Source organism: Eupeodes corollae, chromosome 3, assembly GCF_945859685.1.
Source record: "Eupeodes corollae chromosome 3, idEupCoro1.1, whole genome shotgun sequence".
Taxonomy (NCBI): Eukaryota; Metazoa; Arthropoda; class Insecta; order Diptera; family Syrphidae; genus Eupeodes; species Eupeodes corollae.
The window spans coordinates 128,587,534-128,612,049 of NC_079149.1; the positions used below are offsets into that span (position 1 = coordinate 128,587,534).

Consider the following 24,516-nt stretch of genomic DNA (forward strand, 5'->3'; position numbering starts at 1 on the left):
TTTCGGAAGACAAAAAACGGTTAAAAATAATAAGCAGAGGTAGGCAAAGAGAATTAGAGACAATCGCAGGAATGCCATCCACACCAGGTTTAGCGTTGGGTTTGAGACTTTGCAATCCTTCTAAAAAATCAGCAGAATTAAGCTGTATGGGCCCAATATCCACTTTGGGCTGATCATTAGAAGGAATGAAAGCATATCCCTGAGCGTTAGAGTATAGAAATTTAAAATACTGAGCCTGCAACGCCAATATTCGACGGACCGAATTTGTACATGACCAAAAATTACGACAAAAAATACTGCAATGTCCCAAAGGCAGGACAAATTGTTATTCATTTATAAAAAACATGAGGAATGCCTCTTCCTTTGTTAGCTCTTTAGAGAAAGCCAATTCAACGCTGCCAGTGAGTGTTATGACTCCGACTGTACTTGAGCAAGTTAGTTATTCTATGGGACCAATCTTTTTTCGCAATCGTACCGTGGCAAGAGCCCTTAAAGATCTTAACACACATAAATCCGCTGGTCCGGATGGTATCCCCGCTTTTGTGCTGAAGAGGTATTCTTCAACGCTGGCAAAACCAATGCGTAAGCTTATTCATCTGTCCTACTCCTCAGGTCTCGTTCCGAAAGAATGGAAAACTGAACATTCTCAAAAAAGGCGAATCTTCCTCTCCTTCTAATTACCGACCGTAAGTGCAATGTTACGTCCCTTCTTTCGAAGGTCATGGAAACGCTGATTAATTACAGTTCAAGAAATATCTTGAAGATCGAAAGCTTCTTAATGACCGTCAGTACGGCTTTCGAAGCAATAGGTCCGCTGGTTATCTTATGGTGCATCTCACCGAACAGTGGAGCAAATCTTTACATCGCTTTGAAGAAGGTAAGATTATTGCACTTGGTATTTCAAAAGTATTTGATAGGGTTTGGCATCAGGAACTTTATTAAAAATGCGTGCTTTCGGTTTTCATGAATCCCCACTTCATTGGATTAGTACTTACCTTTCAAATCGTTTAATACAAGTTGTTTTGGATGGATTCAAGTCTGAAAATCATAAAATAAATTTTGGTGTGCCCCGGGGCTCTGTTCTATCTCCAACACTTTTTCTGATTAATGATCTGATCAATGATCTCCTATCTGCAACTTAATCGAATACATTGTTTCGCTGATGATAGTACTCCTAGCTTTCAATTCGTTTTCAGACTTACATCCCTCTTTTTCGGATGTGGAACTGCCAACGACAAAATATGAATTTCGACCTAAACAGCATTGCTCAATGGGGATTAAAAAACCGCGTAGAATTTAATGCTTTGAAAACGCAATGCTGTCTTGTATCGTTAAAGCGAGATATACCCCCATTGCCATTATCCATGGATGGGACTTGCATCAATGAGACTGAAAACCTCGATATTCTCGGTATGCATCCAAAGCTTGAGATTCGTTCTTTAGCCGTACTACGCGAATGTGGAATGCCTTACCATACTCTTTCTTTCCTAGTCATTGTACTTTTCAGGAATTCAAAACCAATGTGCACCGACATCTCCTTTTAAACCCTCTCTCTTCTTCCTAATGCTCACACTGTGACTCTGCATAATAAGGGTAGTAATATCCCCTTGATTGTGTGCTTATTATTAAAAAAAAGATAATTTTGTCGATCTAATTTTCCTGGACAACAAATAAATCATGAAAAATAACCTTCATAACTTGAATAAATATAAAATTTAATGGATATAAGCTTCGACTAACCAATACATGGTATGACGAAACCCCACTTCTTTGAACATCTTTATCGTCATCATCGAAATGTTCATCTTGTTAAAAGTTTATTCTAACAACATATGAAACTATAAACAAGTTATAAAAAACTATAAGTTCCTATACACAAAACATCGATAATAATCAGTATCTTGCTGAATACCTATGTTCAGATAATGTAGATAGATTTAATCGACAGCTAACAATTTTCAACTTTGTCAACAAACACAGCTAAAGATTAATTTGAACATGATTTTTAAAATAAGTAAAATTCGTGTTATTTAAAAACTAAAAAACAAATTATGTAAACATCCTTCGATAAAATCACATTTAACACCGAAAAAAAAATATCCAAACTTTGATTAAAATAATAAATTCTCACCACAAAACAAACAATGCTCAGTCTGACAGCTAAGGTGATGCACACACCTTAAAATTCAAGTGTGATTTCATCATAATTATTATTATTATCATCAGCTGCAGCAACATCAGCTTCATCAGCAGCATCAAATGTGTGCAGCGTTCAACGACTAATCAAAAATCACCACCTTTTCAGAAATTAGCCTTATCTCCTTCAATACCATCAACACAATCTTTCTTTGTTAGTTTTGTATTTTTCGTCTTTAATTTTTTTTCTTAGATATTTTTGTTTTTGAAAATAACCTCAAAAAATAAAACACAGTGAGTACAAGAAGGTTAAGCTTCTAACAAAAGACAGACAAGACACATAAAGTGAGACTTCTTCTCGGCTGAATAATGCGATACGATGCCTCCCACAAACTCCATCCAAGCTTGTAACTTTAACAAAGAAGTACATATGTTGAAGTTGACTATTACCTTCGCCATCGCCATCATCATCATCATCAGGCATTGCAAAATTTTCTATCTAAACCAAACCCATATTTAACATCTTTTCTTAGGTACTTTATTTTTATTCATTTGTTTGCTTTGTTAATTCATCCATTTTTATATGTACGCGGTGTCTTATCATTGAAAAATCTTTCATACCCAGGTGTTTCAGGGGATTAAAGTAATTTTTTGAAGTTTTTTCTTAATGCAACACTAAATTCATTTTTCACATGATGGAATTGATTCCTCTTGTGGTAATTTTTGTGTGATGAAATAATCTAGGTTCAAGCGGATCTAATTTTTGTGAGCAGATAAACTTCGAGCAGAAAACTTAACAAACAATTTGAATTGTATCCTAGAAATACAATAATTTGACAGATGTCAGTTTAGTGCAAGTAAATGTCAAAATCAAAGACATTTTTAATAATTGTTTTGTCTCTAGATACATTCTTTTTTATTTTGAACCATGACACATCTGCCAAAAACAAAGAATACATTATTTGCCAAATTTATTTTTGTTCTGTATAAATTTTTAACATTCATAAAATGTATGTACATTAGTCAAAGAATTAGAACTGTCAAATATCGATAAACATATTTGTTGAAGCACGAGCAGTTCATAAACCTATTATTGAATTTTATTAAAATCACTTTTTGAATCTATATTTAAATTAACTTTTGACTTAAATCTAAATTTATTTTCAATTTGATATTTTGAATACTTAAACTTTAATTTAAATATAAAACTTATAGTCTAAACTTGATTTAAAATTTAAAACCTAAATTTGAATTAAAATTCTAAAATGAAATTAAAAAATCATTGCGATTATAGCTTAAAATGTCAAGATCCTAAATTCGTACTAAAATTCTTAACTTTTCAAATTTGCCGCCACTAAAAATCACCGGCCATCTTTTATTGTAACAAAAATGTACTAAAATTAAAAACAAGAAAGAGAAAGAAGAAAATAAAAGAAGGATCTGGCATTCAAGCACGGACCACCGTACTATAAAGTTTAAATTTGTTTTGCGTTTTTCTTTACTCCGCTCCACCGCCGCGCCGCCGTCGTCGCTCGTTTTTGGTCGAATTGTATGAAGACTTTCAGATTAAAGTAAGTAAGTAAAAAATAATAGAAACTTTCCAAAAAAGAAGTCTTCGGTTGTAAATGCAACTATTCTCTTCGAATCAGAGTTATTTCTTCGTTATCAGATCTGTGATATTTTACAGGTTTTCAGTCTGCCTCCCACAAATATTTTCCTGACAATTTTCATATTTGAAATTACTAAGCCTCAGTTCTGTAAGAGATGTCACCAAATGTATTTATTATAAAAGTCACACGTTTTTAACAGTTTTTTTTAAGCTTTCTTCAACTATTTAAAGTTATTTTTAAAGTTGATTGATTTATTCAAAACCTCAACTCATCAAACCTTGAGGTAATTTCTACGCACTAGACATGAATTAAAATAAAATTATATTTAAATAAAAACAAACACATTAAAATAAAATCTGCGGCGTCATTTTCAAAAAAAAAAAGTTTATTTAAAAAACCCAAAACAAAGAAAACCCCCTCCCCTACCCCAAGAATTTAGAGCCCAGCTGAGCTATGTTTATTTTGCCACCCAACCTGTTTAAAAAACATCGAAAACAAAACTGAACCCCATCGGTTTCGATTTGATACCGCCACCGAATCCAATCTCCAACCGGTCGACAGTCTTATGGATGCAAAATTTTTGCCTAAAAAACAAAACAATCGAAGGTTATCAAAAAAAATTGTTGACGGCAAAACGAAAAAAAAAATATTAAATAAATATAAAAACCTATTTCCATTTTATTGTGTATATCTTTTTGTGTAAATTTAATGATTACCTCATTGAGCTACTCGCGCGCACCCTTTGCCCACTCTCAACAACGACGCGACTCGACGACGAACTGGTGCGCGAGTGCGCATTCTTTTGATTGACAACCCAACTCCAAGTCGTTCGTTGTCGTTGGTTGGTTGGTTGCTTGTTTTGAACGTGTAGGCGATTTATCTTTGAAATACTTTTTTCTGCAAGCTAAGGTATACCCTAGAGCCTCTAAAGCACGCCATCCACAGACCCATAAGTGAAAGGTTAATATAGCTAAGCTACTGGCGGAACCTTGAATTATGGTCTGCAAGATACATCGATGTCAAGTTTTAAAGGGGGCTCACTTTATCTATCTGGTTCGCGGTGGTGGTGGCCGGCATCACCAACAGCCCGGTTGTAAGGTTTATAATCTCAAGACTGTGATGAATGATTTATTGCAGGCCATAAGCGTGCAGACCGCAAACTATCTTGAAGCTTGTAGGTCCGACTAGGTAGGTACTTCTTTATAAAGGATTTTTTGTGTCCGATGTGTTGCGCAATGGTTCTTTACTTGCTGATAAACCGCACAAAACATGAAAACCGCGCACTCACGCAATGGACATAGCTTTTATGCTACGCCAACGCTACCGCCACTGGCATAGCCGTGTCCCTCTTTATCTTCTTTTTGGCTTCTGGTCTGGTGATCTATATTGTCTTAAGGCTTACAAGAATTGTATGAGGGACGACAAGAGGCGGTATTTTAAGTATAAAAGAAAACCGCATTCTTTTGACGCCGCACCGAGGCTAAACCCTTTCAACCGATATAAGGTCCCTCTAGTGGTATTTAGACGAACTAATATCTATACAAATGATGGCGTCGATGACGACGCCTTTTGTGGTGAAAATGAACGCTTTACCTACTGTTCCAGCAACCATCAACATCACCATCACCCAAAGCCAGATGTCAATCAGTCAATTTATCCGCGGTTAAAGTTGCAAGGCGGTTTATAACCTCTGTTAGGTGGTGGTGATGCTGGTGCTGCTGCCAAAAATTAACAATTACAACAACAAAAACCTACCAAACTCTTTTAACACCACGTGTGCACACTACTTTACATAATTTGACGATAACTTGAACGTGTAAATGTCTTGAGGTTAGAAAAAGTTGTTTTATTTCTCCATTTTTTGTATTATTTTATTTGCCCTCTCGCGGGAAATTTGTGCAATTTACAGAAATTAATCGCTAGAGGGATATAATAGGTTTTATTTTTGTGTGCAGCAATGAGAATTTGAATTGTTTTGTCGTGCTGCTGGTTGCTATTATTTGCCACGCTGCGCTACAATGACAATTGCAGGTGTTTTCTATCTTGAAGCTGGGCGCGTACATAAAGTCATAGAATTGTTAGCTTAGGGAGTTCGCTTAGGTGACTAATGAGGCGGGAAATTTCAAAAAAAAAACAAAGACACAATGAATTCATTTGTAATCAGCTGGAGGTTTGTTTTTGCTTCTTTAAATGAGTTCTCTTAATTAAGACCTGATGAATAGACGGAAAATTACAACTGTCGGAACTTTTTAAGCCTGACTTTTAAAAGCTTTGTTAAAAAGGGATACAAATAGCAAGTTCTACAATATGAAGGGACTTATAGACTTTGGCTGTTCAGTTCTAAAGACTTCTTTTGCCACGCATACCATTGTGTGTTGAAAGACACTTGAGTTTCACAAAAGTTAAAAACCAGCGAAATATGCTCCTGTTTCTTTTAAGGGACACTTCATGTGCATGAAGCCGAAGCCTAATTGACATCATTTCTTTTTTTTTCAAACATTTCTGAAATAAAGAAGGAATAACTTTTGCTCTACCATTAAAGTCTAAAGCCACTTGCACACGAAGTACGAAAGCCTACGTAAGGTAAAGCCTTTGCCTAAAACCAAATTAAATCATTGGAGTTTTAAAATGAATACTCTACGATCTGACAATTTTTTATAATACTCATTGGATTTAATAGTAACCACATGACGTCTGGCACAACGACTTTCATCGTATGCAGTGGCAGTAAGGTATAAAGTCTACCTTGTGAAAAGCTGTCTATTAAAAGAAACATGATCTAAAACAAGTCTTACTTACTTACTAAAGGTGGCGCTACAGTCCTGTGTGAACTAGGGCCTCTCCCAACAAACTTCTCCATCTAGCTCGGTCAATAGCAAGATGTCTCCAGTTTCGCGCTCCAAGTTGGGTGAGGTCACCTTCCACTTGTGCGCGCCACCTGATCCGCGGTCTTCCTCTACTACGCTGTCCTGTGGGTGTGGATTCGAAGACTTTCCGGGCCGGAGCATTGGTTTCCATGCGCTCTACGTGACCCAGCAATCTTAGTCGTTGGACTTTTACCCTTCTAGCTTAGTCTACGTCGCTTTACAGCCCATACAGCACGTCGCTCCATCTTCTCCTCCACTCCCCTTCGATGCATACGGGACCGTAGATCACACGAAGAACTTTTCTCCCAAGGTGCTTTCATCCGCTTTTGTCGAGCTCGAAGAACATATCTTTGGTGTTGTCGTCTTTCTCTTCTGTGGGGCGTGAGCGCATATCAGGCTTATGTTGCTGAATTTAGCCTTGATGCGTATGGTCATGAGGCGCTCATTGATGCACCTATAGCTCAAGACTGGCTCCAATGACAAAACCGGATCCAAATAAGCTCAGTTGGTTTTCGTGGTAGCAGTAACCATAGCCTCCGCTAATTCTTCGGCCGCACGTGGTCTGTTAAGGGACCTAATATTCCACGGGCATATCCGAAGTTCGTTGTTCTTAATTCGTTTGAATTGGTTGTCAACAGTAAATCCGTCCGTATCCGAGGCTTTTTGGTGCTTTCGCAACTATGAAAGCTTTTACATGACAGGAAGTCACCCCGCGCGCCGCGCCGCCACAACCCCCAACTTGGAGGGCCAGATCCTAAGTATAACTATAAGAAAGAAAGCCTGATAAACTGCTTCTTACAGGATCTAAAACAAGTGCATTACGCTTTTATGGTGTACATGACGTGTGCAGGTAGCCTTACAGATATGATGTCGTTTTTTATTAAATGATATTCCAGAAAAGTAAGTATCAAAAATAAGTTTTATTCTACAAAGTCTAACGACTTCTGCACACGCCGTTTCTCTTAATCTTTGTTAAAGCTCGGAAATTTTTCTAATTGCAGCAAGGGTGTTGGCCTTAACTTTTACAAGTCAAATTAGCATAAATATTTTTCGGTGAATTTCAAATTTTAACCATTTATCTCACTGAACCAAAATGTTTAAAGCTTTTTTAACAAGCGTATTACGCTCTTTATAATATTTTGTTTGTTTTCTGACAGTAAAATAATGAACGTTCTTCATGCAAATGTGTCTATTGAAACAAAACTTAAGCTACGAAGAAGCACGGAAGGTTAAAACTAGCATCTTTTTTAAAGTGTGCAGGCAGCTTAACTTAAAGAAATTTTTTTAAATTAACATGACACAAGCAAATTCTGTTCTACAACGAAGTCTAAGGCCATGTGCACACGCAATCTGCACTCAAAAATTGTCCTGAGTTGACAAAAGGCTGACATTTTTTAATGAATTTCAATTTTAGATAAACAATTTAAACGTTTTAGTTCAAAATATTCATACCTTTAATTTTTCATGGCGTTAGAGTGCGCATTCAGCTATAGTCTGTCAGTGTGCAGCGCACTGATTAATGTCAGAAATTTCATAACACAAACTTCATTTTTCCTTGGGTAGTAAATAATAATGTCCAGTTTGGAAAAGAGCATAGTTGGGAAGCTCTGCTTTTCTGTTTCAATTTAAAGAAATGAGCTACAGAAAAAAAACTGCAGACCCATATTAAGAGTGCTTTATCGAAATTAAATGATTTTGACAGTTCAAAAATGCCAATTTTAACCTGTGGCAAAAGGAGAGTGAGAATCAACCCAACAATTTTGAACGAAGCCGATAAGCAACCCCAAAAAAATGCGTGTGGAGCATTTCTCCACGAGGAATAGTTTCAAATAACGACGAGCGGGAGACGCTTCGTGTGCACGTGGCCTAATGTCAAATTGACATGATATCAAACAAACCATTAGTAAGGTTATCTCTAATGTGCGTTTAATACACCAAACGTAAATTATTATTAAATTAGTCGCATTATACATAAAATACACAAAATATACATTTATTAGGCCTTTCAAACCCCAACCAAATATCAATCAATGAGAGAAAAAAAACACATACAATTTCAAATCCGCTTGAAATTACTTTTAACATTATAACAAATTATCAGTTTTTTTTTCAAATCTTTTAAAAGCTGGTTTCTGTCAGATTAAACAACAAAACACAAACACAAATAAAATACATAAATAAAAAATTGAAACTTAAAGCGTAGGAAGTTTGACGGATTACATTATTTGATAGCTTATTAATTTTCCGCATCAATCCTCAGCTATTCAAATATTCAATCTTGATTAAAATAAAAACACAAAAAGACTCTGACCGTAAATGGTGGCGAACAGAAAGATCCTAGACAATAGGTTTTAGATGGGCATAATATTAGATATTAATTTATGATGATGTCTTTTGTGATGGCCGCGTGTAAAAAGTTCATAAACGATGACATAATTTTTTCTCACGCCTCACGCGCTTTTTCACAGATATTTTTTTTTATTTTTTTTTTCTTGCCTACAAACACAAGTTCAATAAACTTTTGTTTTGTTTTAAATTTAGTGTTTTTGCATCATTTTGTGTTATGTCTTTGGGGCGAAAATAATAAATTATTTAATTTTCTTATCTTCAAGCGGTTGTCAAAAAATTTGCAAATATGTCAAAAAAAAGCAAATCTCTAAGATCAATGGAACACGTTTGTTTGATATACACACAAATATGTAGCTGGGCAATTTGGGAAAAACCAGGGTAAATTTTGAAGCCAACTATGTCGACAATTTTGTTGTGTTTGTTTTATTGTTTGTTTCTCTTTTTGTCTGACAGGTGGCGGCAAAGCACTTGATCAAATTTTGTATTTCGTGTTGGTTTTTTGTTGGTTCTGTCTCGGTTTTGAGGCTTAAGTGGTTTCAAATTGGCTCTTGACTTTGTAGATTATTTTTTGGTTTAGTTTTCTGTTTATGCTTATGAAAACTTTCCACTCACTATTTACGAGAGCAATTAGGGTTTGAAGTTCAATGACAAAAATTAAAAGTTCTGTTTGATTTTAAGTCAGTTGAATTTCTTTCATGGTTGTGTGATTTGGACAGGTGACAGTTTGACAGTAGGCAAAGACTGTTCGCATTGACTTTTGGTGGATTTTTGTAATTGATTTGATTTTTGTATTCATCGTGACAGAAAAACAAAGATTGAACATTTCAAATGATATTGAATTTTTGTTTATCAAAATAAAATCCAAAACACCTGGTTGTGTAAAAAAAGCAATGCAAACAAAACAAAATGTTGGCTTATTTATTTTGAATGTATATCACATTGTAGACTTTTTTGAGAATGAAGTAAATCACAAAAACAAATTTTGTAATATGAATAATTCAAAACTCAAGATACGGTAAGGTAGTGCAGACAACACCAACAACACAAAATCGTAGAGAGTTGAAATTTTATAATGCAGCAGGTTATGTGACGTCTTGATGGTGTCGGTAATCCAAAAGGTTTATGATGATAAATTTTTGAAAAATTAATATGGTAGGTTTATAAATTCAGCTTTTTCTGTTTTTGTTTTGTTTTCCTTTTTTTCTGATTTTGCATTTAAAATTTTTATTGAAATTTTTTTGAAAAACAAAAATATTATTGCACTTGAGAAATTTTGATGACTTTGAAGGTTGTCTAGGTTTTCATGACGTGTTGGTAACTTAGTGACTCGCTGTATGAAGGAAGGTTTATTTATGATGGTGTCAACTTCATGGTGGGAAAAACCACTTCCTTCATCTGAATTTGTCTGTTAACACTCAAATTGGAGTTATTCTAAGAACTCTTTATGAGGTCGAAATTCAATTCATGATAAAGTGTTGCTACTTTTTCACACGAGGTGATTTTTGTTTAATATTCAAGGTTTAATGTTACGATCTTGATTTAGAGCAGTGATTAGTTATTTCGATCGAAGAACTTAAATGATCAAAGACAGTAAACCAGTTTAATCAAATTTTCAACTTGTATGGGGACTTCTGTTATTTTCAGCCTTGCATTTTGCAAAGAAAAATTTTGCATTCGGTCTTCAGTTTCCTGGAAATGGTCACTGTTATTTTTCAGGAGTTGCAATGGTACTGATTTGACGTTTGAGCGAATCAGTACCATTGCAGTTTTGTCTTCAAGGTGAGAGTTTTGTTCTTCCGAACATTGAACAGCATTCCGTACTGATCACCAATAAGAATGCAATTGGTGACAGTATGCAGCACCGTCTGACAATACTTTGACCTTCAAACTCCTCTGACAATCTACCTTCGAATAAAACATTTGAAGCCCTCAAAAGCCACCTTTGTAATGGAGATGAGGAGTCAAAAATCTGCGAAAATTGACAAATAGCTGATGAAGTGTTCAAATGGTAGACATGTGCATTCAAGAGGACACAAGCGTCCACAGGTTTTTTCTCAAAACCCACCTCTGTCTATCAACTCCTACTCTCACCTCCTTGTGATGAACATCGGGTGCCTAGTACCTCAACTGGGGATTGGGTTCCAACCCCAGTGGAAAGGGGCAGCTAACGAGAGAGGGGGGGAAAAGGTGTTTTCCCTTAGGCACCTCTCCTTATCCAGACGGCAGTGGAGGAATTCCCGAGATGGAACCAACGGTGGCGTCTACAGTTCCAGTAAGGTTGAACTACTGAGTGAACACCTTATAGGGCTTCTTCGACTTATTCGGAGCCCAGGCCTATAAGAAGCGGTTTTATTCCCATCCTTGGGTTTATACTTAGTATCTGGCCCTCCAGGTTGGGGGTCATGCCGTCAGGGTGACTTCCTAGCCACGTAAAAGCTTCATAGTTGCGAAGCACCAACAAGCCTCGGATACGGACGGATTTACTGTTGACAACCAACGCAAAAGAATTAAGGACAACGAACTTCGGATATGCACGTGGAATGTTAGGTCCCTTATCAGATCACGTGCGGCCGAAGAATTAGCAGACATCACCGCCATCCAGGAAATACGATTGGATGGGCCGGGCAAAAAGAAGATGAAATACTGCGATATTTACGTTGGTCACTGTTACCACGAAAACCAACAGCGTTTATTCGGATTCGGCTTCGTCATTGGAGCCAGACTTAGGCAAGAAGTCTTGAGCTATACGTGCATCAATGTGCGCCACATGACCATACGCATGAAGGCTGAATTCGGCAACATTAGCCTGATATACACGCACAAAAGAGAAAGACGACAACACCAAAGATATGTCCTTCGAGCTCTTAGACAAAACATATAAGCAGTGTCCTAGCTACGATATTAAAATAGTCCTGGGCGATTTTAATTGCCAAGCTAGGAAGGGAAGATATCTTTGGTGGAATCATCGGGAAAAACAGCCTGCACGACAACACTTCCGACAACGGATTCAGGCTCATAGATTTTGCTGCGGGGCGAAACGTCATGGTAGCCAGTACGCGTTTTCCACACCATACAAAGGAACTTGGACTTCTCTAGATCAATCTACCGTCAACCAGATTGACCATATTGCGATCGAAGCCAGACATGCTTCCAGCATCATGGATGTCCGAACTTTTCGAGGAGCTAACATCGACTCGGACCACTATCTCGTTGTATCCAAGATAGCACTTGGGTTTCCAGACCCAAGGCAAAACAGGGAGATGCTGGGAGAACGTACAAAGTCGAACGGCTACAATCGCCAGAGATTGCCAAATTCTTTTCCGACCGAGTTACAAGTAACCTCTCTAGAAGCTCTCTGCCACCAACACAATGTATCGAAAACCAGTAGCAACATTGCCAAGATGCAATCAGAGAAGCCGACTCTGATCTGGTGGGTTTCAAGAAACCACCAACGAGGAACCCCTGGTTTGATGAGGAATGTCAGCAGGTAAATGCAGCCAAACAACAGGCACGCAAAGCGGCGCGAAATAAAAGGACGAGAGCTGCTCATGAGCTCTATGAGCAGAAGAGGCGAGAGGAACGCCGACTTCTCAGAAGGAAAAAGAGAAGGCATGAAAAGCGTGCGGTCAAAGATTTTGAGGGGTTCAAAAGCAGGAAGAAGTTCGTAAGTTTTATCAACAGTTGAAACGAAATTCACAGGTACATAAACCTAGAACCAAAGTCTGCAAAGACGAAAGTGGAAACATCATAGTGGAACCGCAGTCAATGCTTAAGATATGGAAGGACCACTTCCGCAGACTGTTTAACGTCGACGAACAACCGAATTTCGCTGTCAGGCAGGATGATCCATTCAACATAGCAGCTGGAGATAAGTTGGTTGGAGCATGCACCAACTTATTTGTAAGTTGAAAGAAAGCACGCCCGATGAATTGAACCTCAGTATTGTTTGCCTATCCTGAAAAAAGAAGACCCTCTAACCTGCACCAACTGTAGAGGAATCAGTCTACTTAACATCGCTTATAAAATCTTCTCTGCCGTAATATGTAAACGTCTAAGGCCCATCTTCAACAACCTGATAGGTCCTTATCAATGTGGTTTTAGACCAGGAAAGTCCACAGTTGATCAAATATTCACATTACGGCAGATCCTGGAAAAAACCCAAAAACACCAAATCGACACCCAGTTATCTTTTTATCGATTTCAAGGCCGCATATGACAGCATCTACAGGGACGAGCTGTATAGAGCCATGTCTAGTTTTGGCATCCCTGCCAAACTCGTCCGTTTGTGCAGGATGACCATGGAGAATTCAAGCTGCTCCATAAAGGTTGGAAACAACTTAACAGAACCTTTCCCTAGTTCACACAGGACTGTAGCGCCACCTTAAGTAAGTAAGTTAGTAAGCTGATGAAGTTTTGATCGATATTCAAGCCAATGCTTGATGACAAACCACATGGTGTTGAAGTTATCAATGTAGAGGGATTCAGCAAAAAATCCTCCTTTTTCAGGGTCAAATTTTGCTTCGAGGTCTTCTTTTACATGATATAAGATAATTTTCGGTACAATTTTGACGATTAAATTGGCCTAATTTTGTAGACTTTAAAAGCGGAAAAAAACAATGGCATAAACTTTTTTCGAGCTCTCTACTACGTAATGATTAAAATATAGAGCTTGAAATTGGTTTACGAATGCAATACTTGTCATATAATAGTCTTTATATGTGAAAAGTAAAAATGACAGCTGAGTACGAGTACAACATCTTTCAATTCTGACAAAACGAATTCAAAGAATAAAGAAAAATAAAGAATCACAGTTTCCACTGTTTGTAATAATTTTAAAGGGGATTCAGCAAAGAAAGTAGTACCTATACAAATTTGAGAGGCACATGATTCTCATTTTTTTTTTGACACTAAAATAAAAATCCCTAAGGCTGGTCAAACACTAGATAAAAACTTGACATACATATGTCATTGGGCTTTGATAATTTACTTGAATTTCCGAATTATTGTAAGCCTAATTGATTCCGAAAATCTTACTTATGAACTCGCTTTGCTAAGTCAATTCGATTTCTAGAAAATTAGAAGTCAAAAATGGATGGAATTGTAAGAACCACTCAAATTTCGAGTTACGAGTATATCTGTAAAAAAGGTGATTTCTAGAAGTATCAGTCATCTTAAAATTACAAAGGTTAGAGGACAGACTCTATAGTCGTCATTCAGTTATTATTAAACATCTCTTAAAGAAACTTCATCAACTAACTGCAAACTGGAAAAGAAGGTCCATCGATAATATTTAGGCTCAAAAATAACAGCTTTTTGAGTGTCACTTATAGGCTATAGACGTCAACAGACTCTTATGTCAGCTCTTAAGCTCATTTCTGCAAGAACCTAATTTCATAGTCTTACTTAACCTTACACCTCTCTTCCTCAACTTTATATTAACACACCTAATGAGTTAATTAATTCTCCTTGCACATCTTTATGCGTCATTTAATATCAAAAGCCTTTAATATTATGTTGGCTGAAGGATGTTAGGCGAAACGAGCCCCTTTCCCAATTCCCCATTGATTTATCATCTGATTGCATCTACCAGCATCGTTCATGCATCGAACCAGCAAATCATCTAAGTTATTTACAATTCCAGAAACAAAGAGGGAATCAGACAGACGGTTCATATCTTACATAACTTTGCGTAATCTCTAATTAAATACAACAAAAGAGCCTTTAAGGCACTTTATTCACATCACCCAGGCTTCAGGAGGCAAGCTACATAACGAAGGTACCAAACTACTCCTCCCTTGATGAACAATCATAATAATCACCACTATCGTGCTTAAATCGATTATACAAGGCACAATGTACATACAAAATCCTTGCATCACATGAATTTTAACAGTAATTTAAGAAGACTATACACATCAGTCCCTCTTTTATTTAGGCCTCCAATACTCATCATAAATGTAGACAATCCGAAGACAGACGACTCGACAAAATCAATCTGTCAATCAGATTTATTGAATTCTCTAATAAGCTTAAAATGCTGATGCATTCAATGAGAACAAACAAAAGAAAAAGAAACGCATTCAGCAACATCTGCATATGACGTTTGGGTTTGGTTTGGTTCGTTTATAAATTGTAACTCTCCAATGACCCCCTGTGCCCTTTCGATTTTAATGGAAAATATCTCAAAATAATAAGCGCGTTAAAGTGTTCAAATCGAAGATACATTTTGTTGTGTACGATGGCGTACATCGTTGGGCCGCGCGCTGCATTCGACGTATGTATACAAAGTCGAATTAATTGGCATCTATATCTTTTGACAGTGACGGATGAATGTATTCAAAGCCAGAGATATATATAAACATTTATTTCGTGTACGGAACGGAGTACCTATGCATTTTTATCGCTCAGAAATATAATTTTATTTTATAATAAGACAAACGACAATACCAATCAAATCGAGTCTTTCTTCCGTCGCTTCGGTGCTCCGTGCTTCTCCGTGCCCGATGATGATACTGATGATGATGAAGATTGAGTGAATATTAATTCTAAGATCTGAGATGTAATATTTTTTATTTTATTTTTGTTCATTGTTAAGAATTGACAGAAATACATCGATTATATAGAAATCTAAAAACGAACGAGAACGATAGAACACATCAAAGCGGATGCCATTATGCAATATAAACAATAAAATAAAAATAATAATAAAAATGCATTCCTCTATCAGAATAAGCCTTCTATCAGATCGAAGCGACATCGAGCTCTCTCTTTCCCTAATGCTACCTGATTGATGTTTTGCTAGAATAATTTGTCATGTGAGAATGTAAACAATTTGATTGTAATTAATGACGGAATAAAACAACTGATTAAGTCAAAAGCGATACACGAAATCGGGATTTGTGTCCCAGTACTGAACTGACAGACAGATTGCGCACTTATCGATATGTCATTGCAAATAGGTAGGTTCTTGTATACTTAAGCTACCTATTAATGAGAGTTTATATGGGTGTAATAATGTAATAGGGGCTTAACGATCGTGTAATAAATCCCGGATGCTTAACGATAAATTGAAATCAGGTGGCAATGAAATAGGAAATGAAGGGCGAATAGAACTTTTGAAAGTCCGTGATTTCTATGAAAATATCAATCTTTAGGTATAACTGACAGAAATGTCAGTCCAACAGAAAACAAATCATTTACTCCTAAGCGGAGTTTACATTGGTCTTTTTTAAGGAAACTCGTTTTAACATTTCGTAATTTTATCTCGCTTCCACTCATTTTAAAATAAGTATAAAATTGTTGTCTCTTTATACTTGTGAAGTGGAAGGGAGATGCAAATGTGAACACCGTCTTAAATAGGTAAGACATAATGAGGTGAGGATGTCTAATGTAAAACTATGCTGAAAAATGCTTAATTTCGACTAAACATTTGCTTTAGTATTTTGTGGATGTCATTTATACTGCATCCAACTGTCAAAAGTGACAGGAAAGTTGAAAGATCAACAAATTTTTCAATTTGAACTTTACTGTCAAAAAAGCTACGTATTGGAAAACAACTGGAAGATAACTTGATGACAAAGTGGAAACATTTTAAAAACTTCCAAAATGTTGACATTTCAAATAGTTGTACATTTTGACGTTTCCTTAATATAAATGAACCCAGCCGATAACAAACTGTCTAAACATTACTTTTAGTTTAAGTTTAAGTTCAAACGACTTTTTTATACGCTAGTTTTTGGATCTTGTGGATTGTAAATTAAAATTTGACAGTTCGCAGTGTTAACATTCTCAAAGATTTAAAGGACTCGTAGTTAGCAGCTCAATTGCAGGAAACCTAACAGTAGTTCTTTGACTTTGTTTGCCCTTGTGTATATTTCTGTGAATCTCATGGGACTCATGGGACACAATTTTCAAGATGATAAACTGTCAAAACACATAGTGGGATCTTATAAAGTTCGTACAACATTGAATAAATACAACAGTCCCAAAACATCTTGCTATCATGTGTGACAATATTTTGTTTATTTCCAGAAATGTCAATGTTCAGATGACTTTTTTGAATTGTCAGTTGTCATTTATTGCGACATCTATAAAAATCATGTACACAGACGCAAAATATAGCCAGCTTACCATCTGACAATGATATTGGTAGACTGTGGAACAAAATCTACCAAATGCTTCTGTCAGAATCAAAAACAAAATGGAGGGTAGCGTGCAACTGCTTATGTCACTATTTAGTAATCTGCTGTCAGTTTAAATTTAGTACTTTTACCTAATGATACTTTCATATTCACATTTACACGCGAGAATTTTAAGCTCAGGAAGTATTTTTTCGAACGGAAACTATAAACTAGACTTAAGGCAGAAAAAAAGTATACTTTCTAGTTAATTTTTAACAGAACAGTTCTTTGACCCCTTGACTCATTTTTAATCTTTTGCGAACAATAAAAATGAATGCAAAAGAAGCGTTTAAAAACAAAAAATTAAAGTAGAACTTTCTTAAGCCAATTATACCAATTTTTTGGGCTAAAATTTGTGCAAAAATGTTTTATTGCTATCTATCCAAAGTTCCAAACCCTGTTAAACCAGTAAGTCGTCATTTTTCGTCTTATTCTTAATCTCATTCCACATTAATTAGAGTTGCAGAAATAACCATCTTTCAAGTACTCAACTACTGTTTTGTTCTTATTTAATTACAATAACTGTATATGGCCATAAAGATTTCTGATCGGTCATCTCAAAATCATGTATCATTTTTAATTGAAATCACACTTATCTGATTTTATATTCTCTTTGTAAATTTGTTGGTAATCAAGCAAAAGCACAAATAATTTGACCTTACGCTGGATATTTTCCCGACTAAATCAGAATCACAATCAAAACATAAAAACCGCTTTATGCGAACAGACAAAAGAAACAACAACAACATAAAGTTGAATATTTAGCAAGCATTGACATACTGAACTGATGTCGGCTTTTTTTTCATTGTTGTTGTCTGTGAGCGGTATTTAGGTTAAACAATATTATATGCCTACAATTTTAATGACATTAATAATGTCAAGATAAAGTTACAATCAAATGGTGTGTAGGGGGATATTTTTTTGGCTTGTTAACTGACTGACTGACTGCATGCTTAAGATGTTAACATGACAGCTGCAGCTTCAATGTCATTTGCGTATAACAACACAAAAAAACCGCTAAGAATTCTTTGGCAATGTTTACATTTGACTAACAACGCCATGACGCGCCACCGCCACGTCGTGTTGACTTATTGTGACAGGAATCTAGACGTTTGACATCTGCTATTGTTGAAGCATAAAGTAATCTTAACCTGACATTTTGGGATTTGACGTCTTAAAATCGACAAGTTGGAATCTTTGCTCCATGACGAATTAATTACAAATATTGTTTGATAACGATGAATGACGTTTCAGAATTGATATGACTTTGGGTGTGTTCAAAAAAAAGAAAAGATTTAGTTCCGTCAAAAAACTGAGAAAGTGTGGCGAAAACAAACTAAATAAACTAAGCTGAATCGAAGAACTGCTATAGTACGTAAAAACTTTTACATATTTTTTATTAAACGGTTTCGTTTTAAAAAAAAGTTTGTTTGACAGATTAGACGTGTTCAGATTTTAGCATTTGTTTTGAATGGGGAACCTTTTTGAAACTAATACAAAAAACAAGCCAATTGTCTCAGAATTAAGATTAGTTGCGTTTTAAGCATGAAGTTGAGCTACAATAGATATCATATTTTTCAATACGCATAATTCGAAGTCACACTGACTTCTCGAAAAAAAATATTTAATAGCATTAAATTTACTTCAGGGGTTACAACATCGATAACCTTAAACAATACTCTAGATGTTAAAAACATCAGCGAAAAAGTAACCAAAATCAATGAAGAGATCGACATCACAGATCAACAGAGTTCCAAGGAAGTCAAAGAGAAAGACCAATCAAAGAACTACTTTGAAGAATGGTAAATTGAAATAGCGGCAAGAAAACAACTTGAAGTTCTAGTTCAAAGTCTTCAGCTGCAAGTGAAAAAACTCGAAGAGGAAGTTCCCTTGCTTGACAAGAAAGATTTAGAGTCCACGCATCGGTGATCCAAAATATATTGAACCTGAATATCAAACTGATGAAGAAGAGCTCTTGTTTGAAACTGATAAAAAGAAAAATAAGCATACCACAAAGAAACGTAAACGTAGTCCTGAGACTCGTTCAAGAAATAAGAAAAGCTCTTAAACCGAAAATAACAAAGAGTTGATTACAGGAACTAAAGAAGCGAATAATGTGGTAGCTGTTGATAAATCAATATCTCACGCTAAAGGCAGCAAACAAATTACACCACCACCAATTATGATCTCAGGATTTGCAATTTTTGGAGATCTTTAGAAAATAATAGAAAAATGTACTAAAAAAGCTTGCAAATACACATCGTACAACAAAGACAACCGGAAAGTCACAGTCGAAGAAGCTGACGAGTATAGATCTGTCACTGAAGAACTGAGCAAACACCAAATACAATGGCACTCATATCAGAACAAAGCTAAAAGGTCAATGAAAGTAGTAGCCAGAGGTCTTCATTCCTCGATGACAAGTAAGAGGTTGCTACCTTTATTGATGCTTACTTTTGACAGCAAACAAAGTCTCGAGGAGATTTATAAAGTAAGATCAATCCTGGGCACATCTGTTGAACCCAAAAATACTGCAACCGAGAGTTTGCTTGTGTAAGGTGCGAAGGAAAACATGCAACTAAAAATTGTCGTATGAGCAAAGATCAGAAAGCAAAATGTATGAACTGCCAGGGTAATCACCCGGCAAGCTATAGTGGCTGCCTAGTTGCCAAAAAATTCCAAGAGTTCAGAAGAAAAAATACAAAATGCTAGAGACAAACCCAGAAACACAGTAAATACCGATTTAACTTCTGAAAACAATATTAAGAAGGAACCGCCTAAAAACGCTGTTCAAAGTAAAAGCGATGAAAATAAAGCCTATTCTCAGATTGTTAAAAGTGTGCGGAAGAATGAAGAGATTTCCATAAAAGAAATGCTACAACTTATTCTTAAAAGAAATGATAAACAGGATTTGAATATTAAACAGCTAAGCGAAAAAATCGCTCTTAAAAAACAATGGTGAACAGAACACTTATAATCGCTATATGGAATGCAAACGGTCTTATACAACATTCATCCGAATTAAAAATCTTTTTAGATCTAGAACCTATCGATATTTGCCTGGTGTCCGAAACTCATTTTTCCAATGGGCAAAGTCTAGATAATGTAATAGAAAACAGCTGCCTGGTGTCCGAAACTCATTTCTCCAATGGGCAAAGTCTAGATAACGTAATAGAAAACAGCTGACAAGGCAAGGAAATGCCATTGAAAGCCTTTATAACTCCAATATATAATAAATGCATGCCTTAAGCACCGGTATGTCCCGCACCACTGGAAAATTGCTGAAGTAATTGTCATACCAAAGCAAGGTAAACCACATACAGAAGTGACGTCTTACAAACCAATATCGCTTATACCAATAATGGCAAAAGTTTTTGAAAAACTGCTTCTGAAGACACTTAGCAAAATCATAGAAGAAAGAAGGTTAATCCCAAACCATCAGTTTGGCTTTAGAAATCAACAAGACCAAATTCATAGAATATCGGATGTAATAGAAAAAGCATTAGAAGAAAAACAAGTATGTTCAGCTATTTTTAGATGTTGTTCAAGCTTTTGACAAGGTTTGGCATGAGGAACTTGAGTACAAACTGCAAAGGGATCTTCCCAGGCAGTACTTTGAAATATTAAAATCGCACATCTCAGACCGATTGTTTAGACAGGTACGATCAAGAATATTCGGAATTGAAGAAAACAGAAGCCGGTGTACCACAAGGAAGTGTCCTAGGTCCTACCCTGTATTTTGTATACACAAGGGACATTCCAATTGGTAATCACACCATAATGGTTACTTTTGCAGATGATACCGCAATTTTCGTACCCGACAAATGTGTCTCAAGGCCAGCAGTAAAACTACAAAATGCCGTCGACACAGTGAGAGCTTGGACCGAAAAATGGCGTTTCAAATTCAATGAAACAAAATCTTCACATATAAACTTTACAAATCAAAAGATAAACTATATTCCAATATTCATTAATAATCAAGCTGTACCTTACGCCAATAGGGCCAAACACCTTGGAATGACTTTGGATGCAAAGCTAAAGTGGAAAGAGCACATCAAAAAGAAAAGAGAAGAGCTAAACTTGAAATATAGACAAAATTTACTGGTTACTTGGTAACAACTCTGATTTATCAATCCAAAACAAAATAATGCTATATAATCAAGTACTAAAGCCTGTTTGGACCTATGGAATCCAATCATCCAAAAATTCCAAAACAAAGTCTTTCGTGGAATAGTTAATGCACCTTGGTACATAAGAAATACCGATCTACATCGAGACTTACAAATAGTAATGGTAACTTCTGTAACCTTCTGTTAAAAAATACGCTAAATCGCACAACCAGAGACTGCAAAGTCATACTAATTCTGAAATGGAGTCCGTCTTGAATATAAAAAACCATGTTCGGAGATTAAGAAGAGCTTATGGTCTAAAAAACATGGGAAAGTATTAAAAGTTTAAACTTCCCCCAAAGAAGATTGATCCTAATGAAGAGGTGGTTTTAGTGGTTAAGTGTCCCACACTACTTGGTGTCGAATACTGCCAAGTGTCTTTTGAAGATTTCATCCTGTCAAAAAAAAAATGTATTGAAGTCATGTTTTGCAAATTTAAATGACAGCTGTCAGGTTTTAAGATCTGGTGTGTTCTTCGTTATATTAGGTTTGTTTTGTAACAATTTTAAAAGAAAATGTCAGAGTAAAAAATGGCAGAATAATAATTATACTCAAATTTAGTTCTTTCAAGATTTGTAGCACAATGTAGTTATGTTATATTTGACGAAAAATGACGACACATCTTATTTGAACACTTTTTTTTATAAAATGGCAGCTGTCAGCTTGCAATAACTTTATTCTTCGTTAACTTAGGTTTGTTTGATTAAAGATGTCAAACAAAAACTTAAGGATAACTGAAGTATCATATTTTGTAAATGACATAAGATTTAATGGGTGTGTTCGTTTACTTCTCAAATTTAAATTTTGTATTTTTGTTTGAGCAACAATTGTGATAAATTATTGTAATTTTAAAGAACAAACGAACAAAGGAAGTATAGCGGTATAAATATTTGCTAAAAATGTCATCTAAATGTCATGTTTATCCCAGGCTCTATCTTACTTGAACTTTATAAATTCTAAATTTTTTATAATTTCATCCTAAAAAAATCTTGATTATTTATTTGAATTTTGTGCATTTTTATGTTTGTTTTTTTGTAGACATAAAAATAACAATAATTTACTGTCATTCTCAGAATGACAAATGTGAAATTAAATTGTTTATTTTGACAATATTGTTTTTTACTTTTTGAAACTGGTTCCATTTAGTGATGGGATTTTTTTTTGTATTTTATTTGTTTTGCACATTTAGACAAAAAAAAATGAATACCATTAAATTAAATAAATTAGTGATGTCAGTTAATTAAAATTGATAAATTTTAAAATTATTTAAATTAAATATTTTTACCCTGAAGTTATCCTTTTTTTTTTAGTAAATCTTTAGTTGACTTTAATAGTTTGTGGAAAATCCTAATTTTATAATTTTATTGATTATTAAATGTTTACTTGATAAACGAAAAAAAACTCTATCATTAAGCACTTCGTGGTTTTATAAAACATAATCAAATTAATTGTAGTTATTATGGGTTTTTGCAAGATCATTAAAAAATTAGTTAGACTCAACTCAATTAGATTTGACTTTCAATTATATTTTTCCATAAACTTCGCATTTCTTTAATTCTCAAAATGTCACTTTTAAAAAAATGCTTTGTCACATTTGTCAGAAAAAGTTTGTATCCTAACCCAAATGTCAAGTATATTATGTCAAAATCATCTTCGTATCAGATTCGCGTATATTTTCTTAATAAGAAGTTCTATTTTGAGTAGCCTGCTATTTTGAAAAAGGTCACTTCTCTTGAAATTTGACAATTAAAAACTACACGCATTAGCAATGCATTGAAGTCTATTTGAAGACGTTTCATTTTAAATAGCCCAATATTTTGCCAACTGTCACATTTGAAGTTTCCATCTTTTGACATTTGGCAATTTAAAACTACCTCATTACTAAAAGTGAAACCATACAGCACTTGAAATTATTTAAATTCACCACAAAAATGGTGAATTTCAGTTATTTGACTTTAAAACGTCAAATTGTTTTAAGCATTTGACAAATACTACTTTGTTGTCCTAAAAATAAAATAATAAAATAAATAAATGAACAAAAAAGAACTACCATACCTTTCGAACTCGTCAGGCTATGTCCAATATTATTCCAAAAATTTAATCGGCATCCGAAGACCTTCATTTCTTTGACTCTTTCTTTCATATTGCCCAGTACACTGGTTTCTGTTAAACTGACACAGGGAATCATTTATAATGATTCTTAATTTTTATATAAAACACAATGATATTTAATTATTGCAATTTTATATCACTTTTTTTTAATATTATTATTTAACACAATTTTCTTATTTTTCTTTTTGTTTATATTTTTTATTTACTCAACCAAAATACCATAAATAAAACAACTTCATTGGATTCGATTTTATGGTAAATTCCTAAAGAGAAAAAAAAAGAGAAAAAATTTGTTGAAATAAAAAAATAAAATATTCTAAAGATTCGCAGCATTTACATAAAAACAGTTATGCATTAATACTGGAGGACACTGAATTAAATTATTTTCCTTCAATTTAAAAAAAAAATCAAATTGCATTTTGTCGATTGTCGAATAGAATAAAATTGTTAGATTAATTGGTTCTTTTAATGATGGCCGTTTTCTGAGAGAAGGGGTATATTTAAAATGCTAATTATTGAGCTTTTTTTGCATTGGAGTGGGATGGTAATTTATCTACATATTGTACTATTTTTATTTCCCTCCATATGAAAACGTTAATTAAAGTTTTGCATTGATTGAATTAAATACCTTTCAATCTTTGTTGTTGATGTCAGTAGTGTTTTTGTTAGTTCTGTTTGTTTCACTATGCGTTATCTTTTTATAGGAACCACTTAAGCGTGGAAAAGGAATGATTATTTCTACACTATTAGACGGCTTTTCTTAATGAGACTTGCTGCTACCACTGCCTGGTTTGATTCATTAAGATGTCTGATAGACATAAGTACATACGCGGAGTATAAAAACGGATAATATTTCATTCTTTCACCAATAAATTTTTCTCAAGGTGAATTAGTATTTAAAGTTTTGTTTGCTCTTTTTCTTATAATTTATAATCATTCTTTGATAAAGTAGATACATTATATTAACGTAAGTTTTCTTTGGTAATTTAACATTTAACTTTTATCAAGAACGATTAAAAAAGAACTTGTTTATTTATACTTTTCCACTAGAGTCTTCAAGAAGTTAAGCCAATTGGTGAGTTTGAGGTAATTA

General features: G+C 34.8%; 1 protein-coding gene across 2 annotated transcripts in view; it reads right to left on the minus strand.

The window, feature by feature from the left end:
• The window catches only part of LOC129949037 (tyrosine-protein kinase Btk29A), a 247,380-nt gene that overhangs the window by 78,106 nt on the left and 144,758 nt on the right, over window positions 1–24,516 (minus strand). Inside the window, exon 1 of one of the 2 annotated variants that reach the window (XM_056060246.1) lies at window positions 23,367–23,664. The exons of the other annotated variant lie outside the window; for it this stretch is intronic. Within the exon in view, the coding sequence (XP_055916221.1) occupies window positions 23,367–23,499 (133 nt within the window). The 5' untranslated portion in view covers window positions 23,500–23,664. Of the gene's footprint in view, window positions 1–23,366; window positions 23,665–24,516 lie in introns of those variants that run through there. 2 annotated transcript variants of the gene reach the window in all.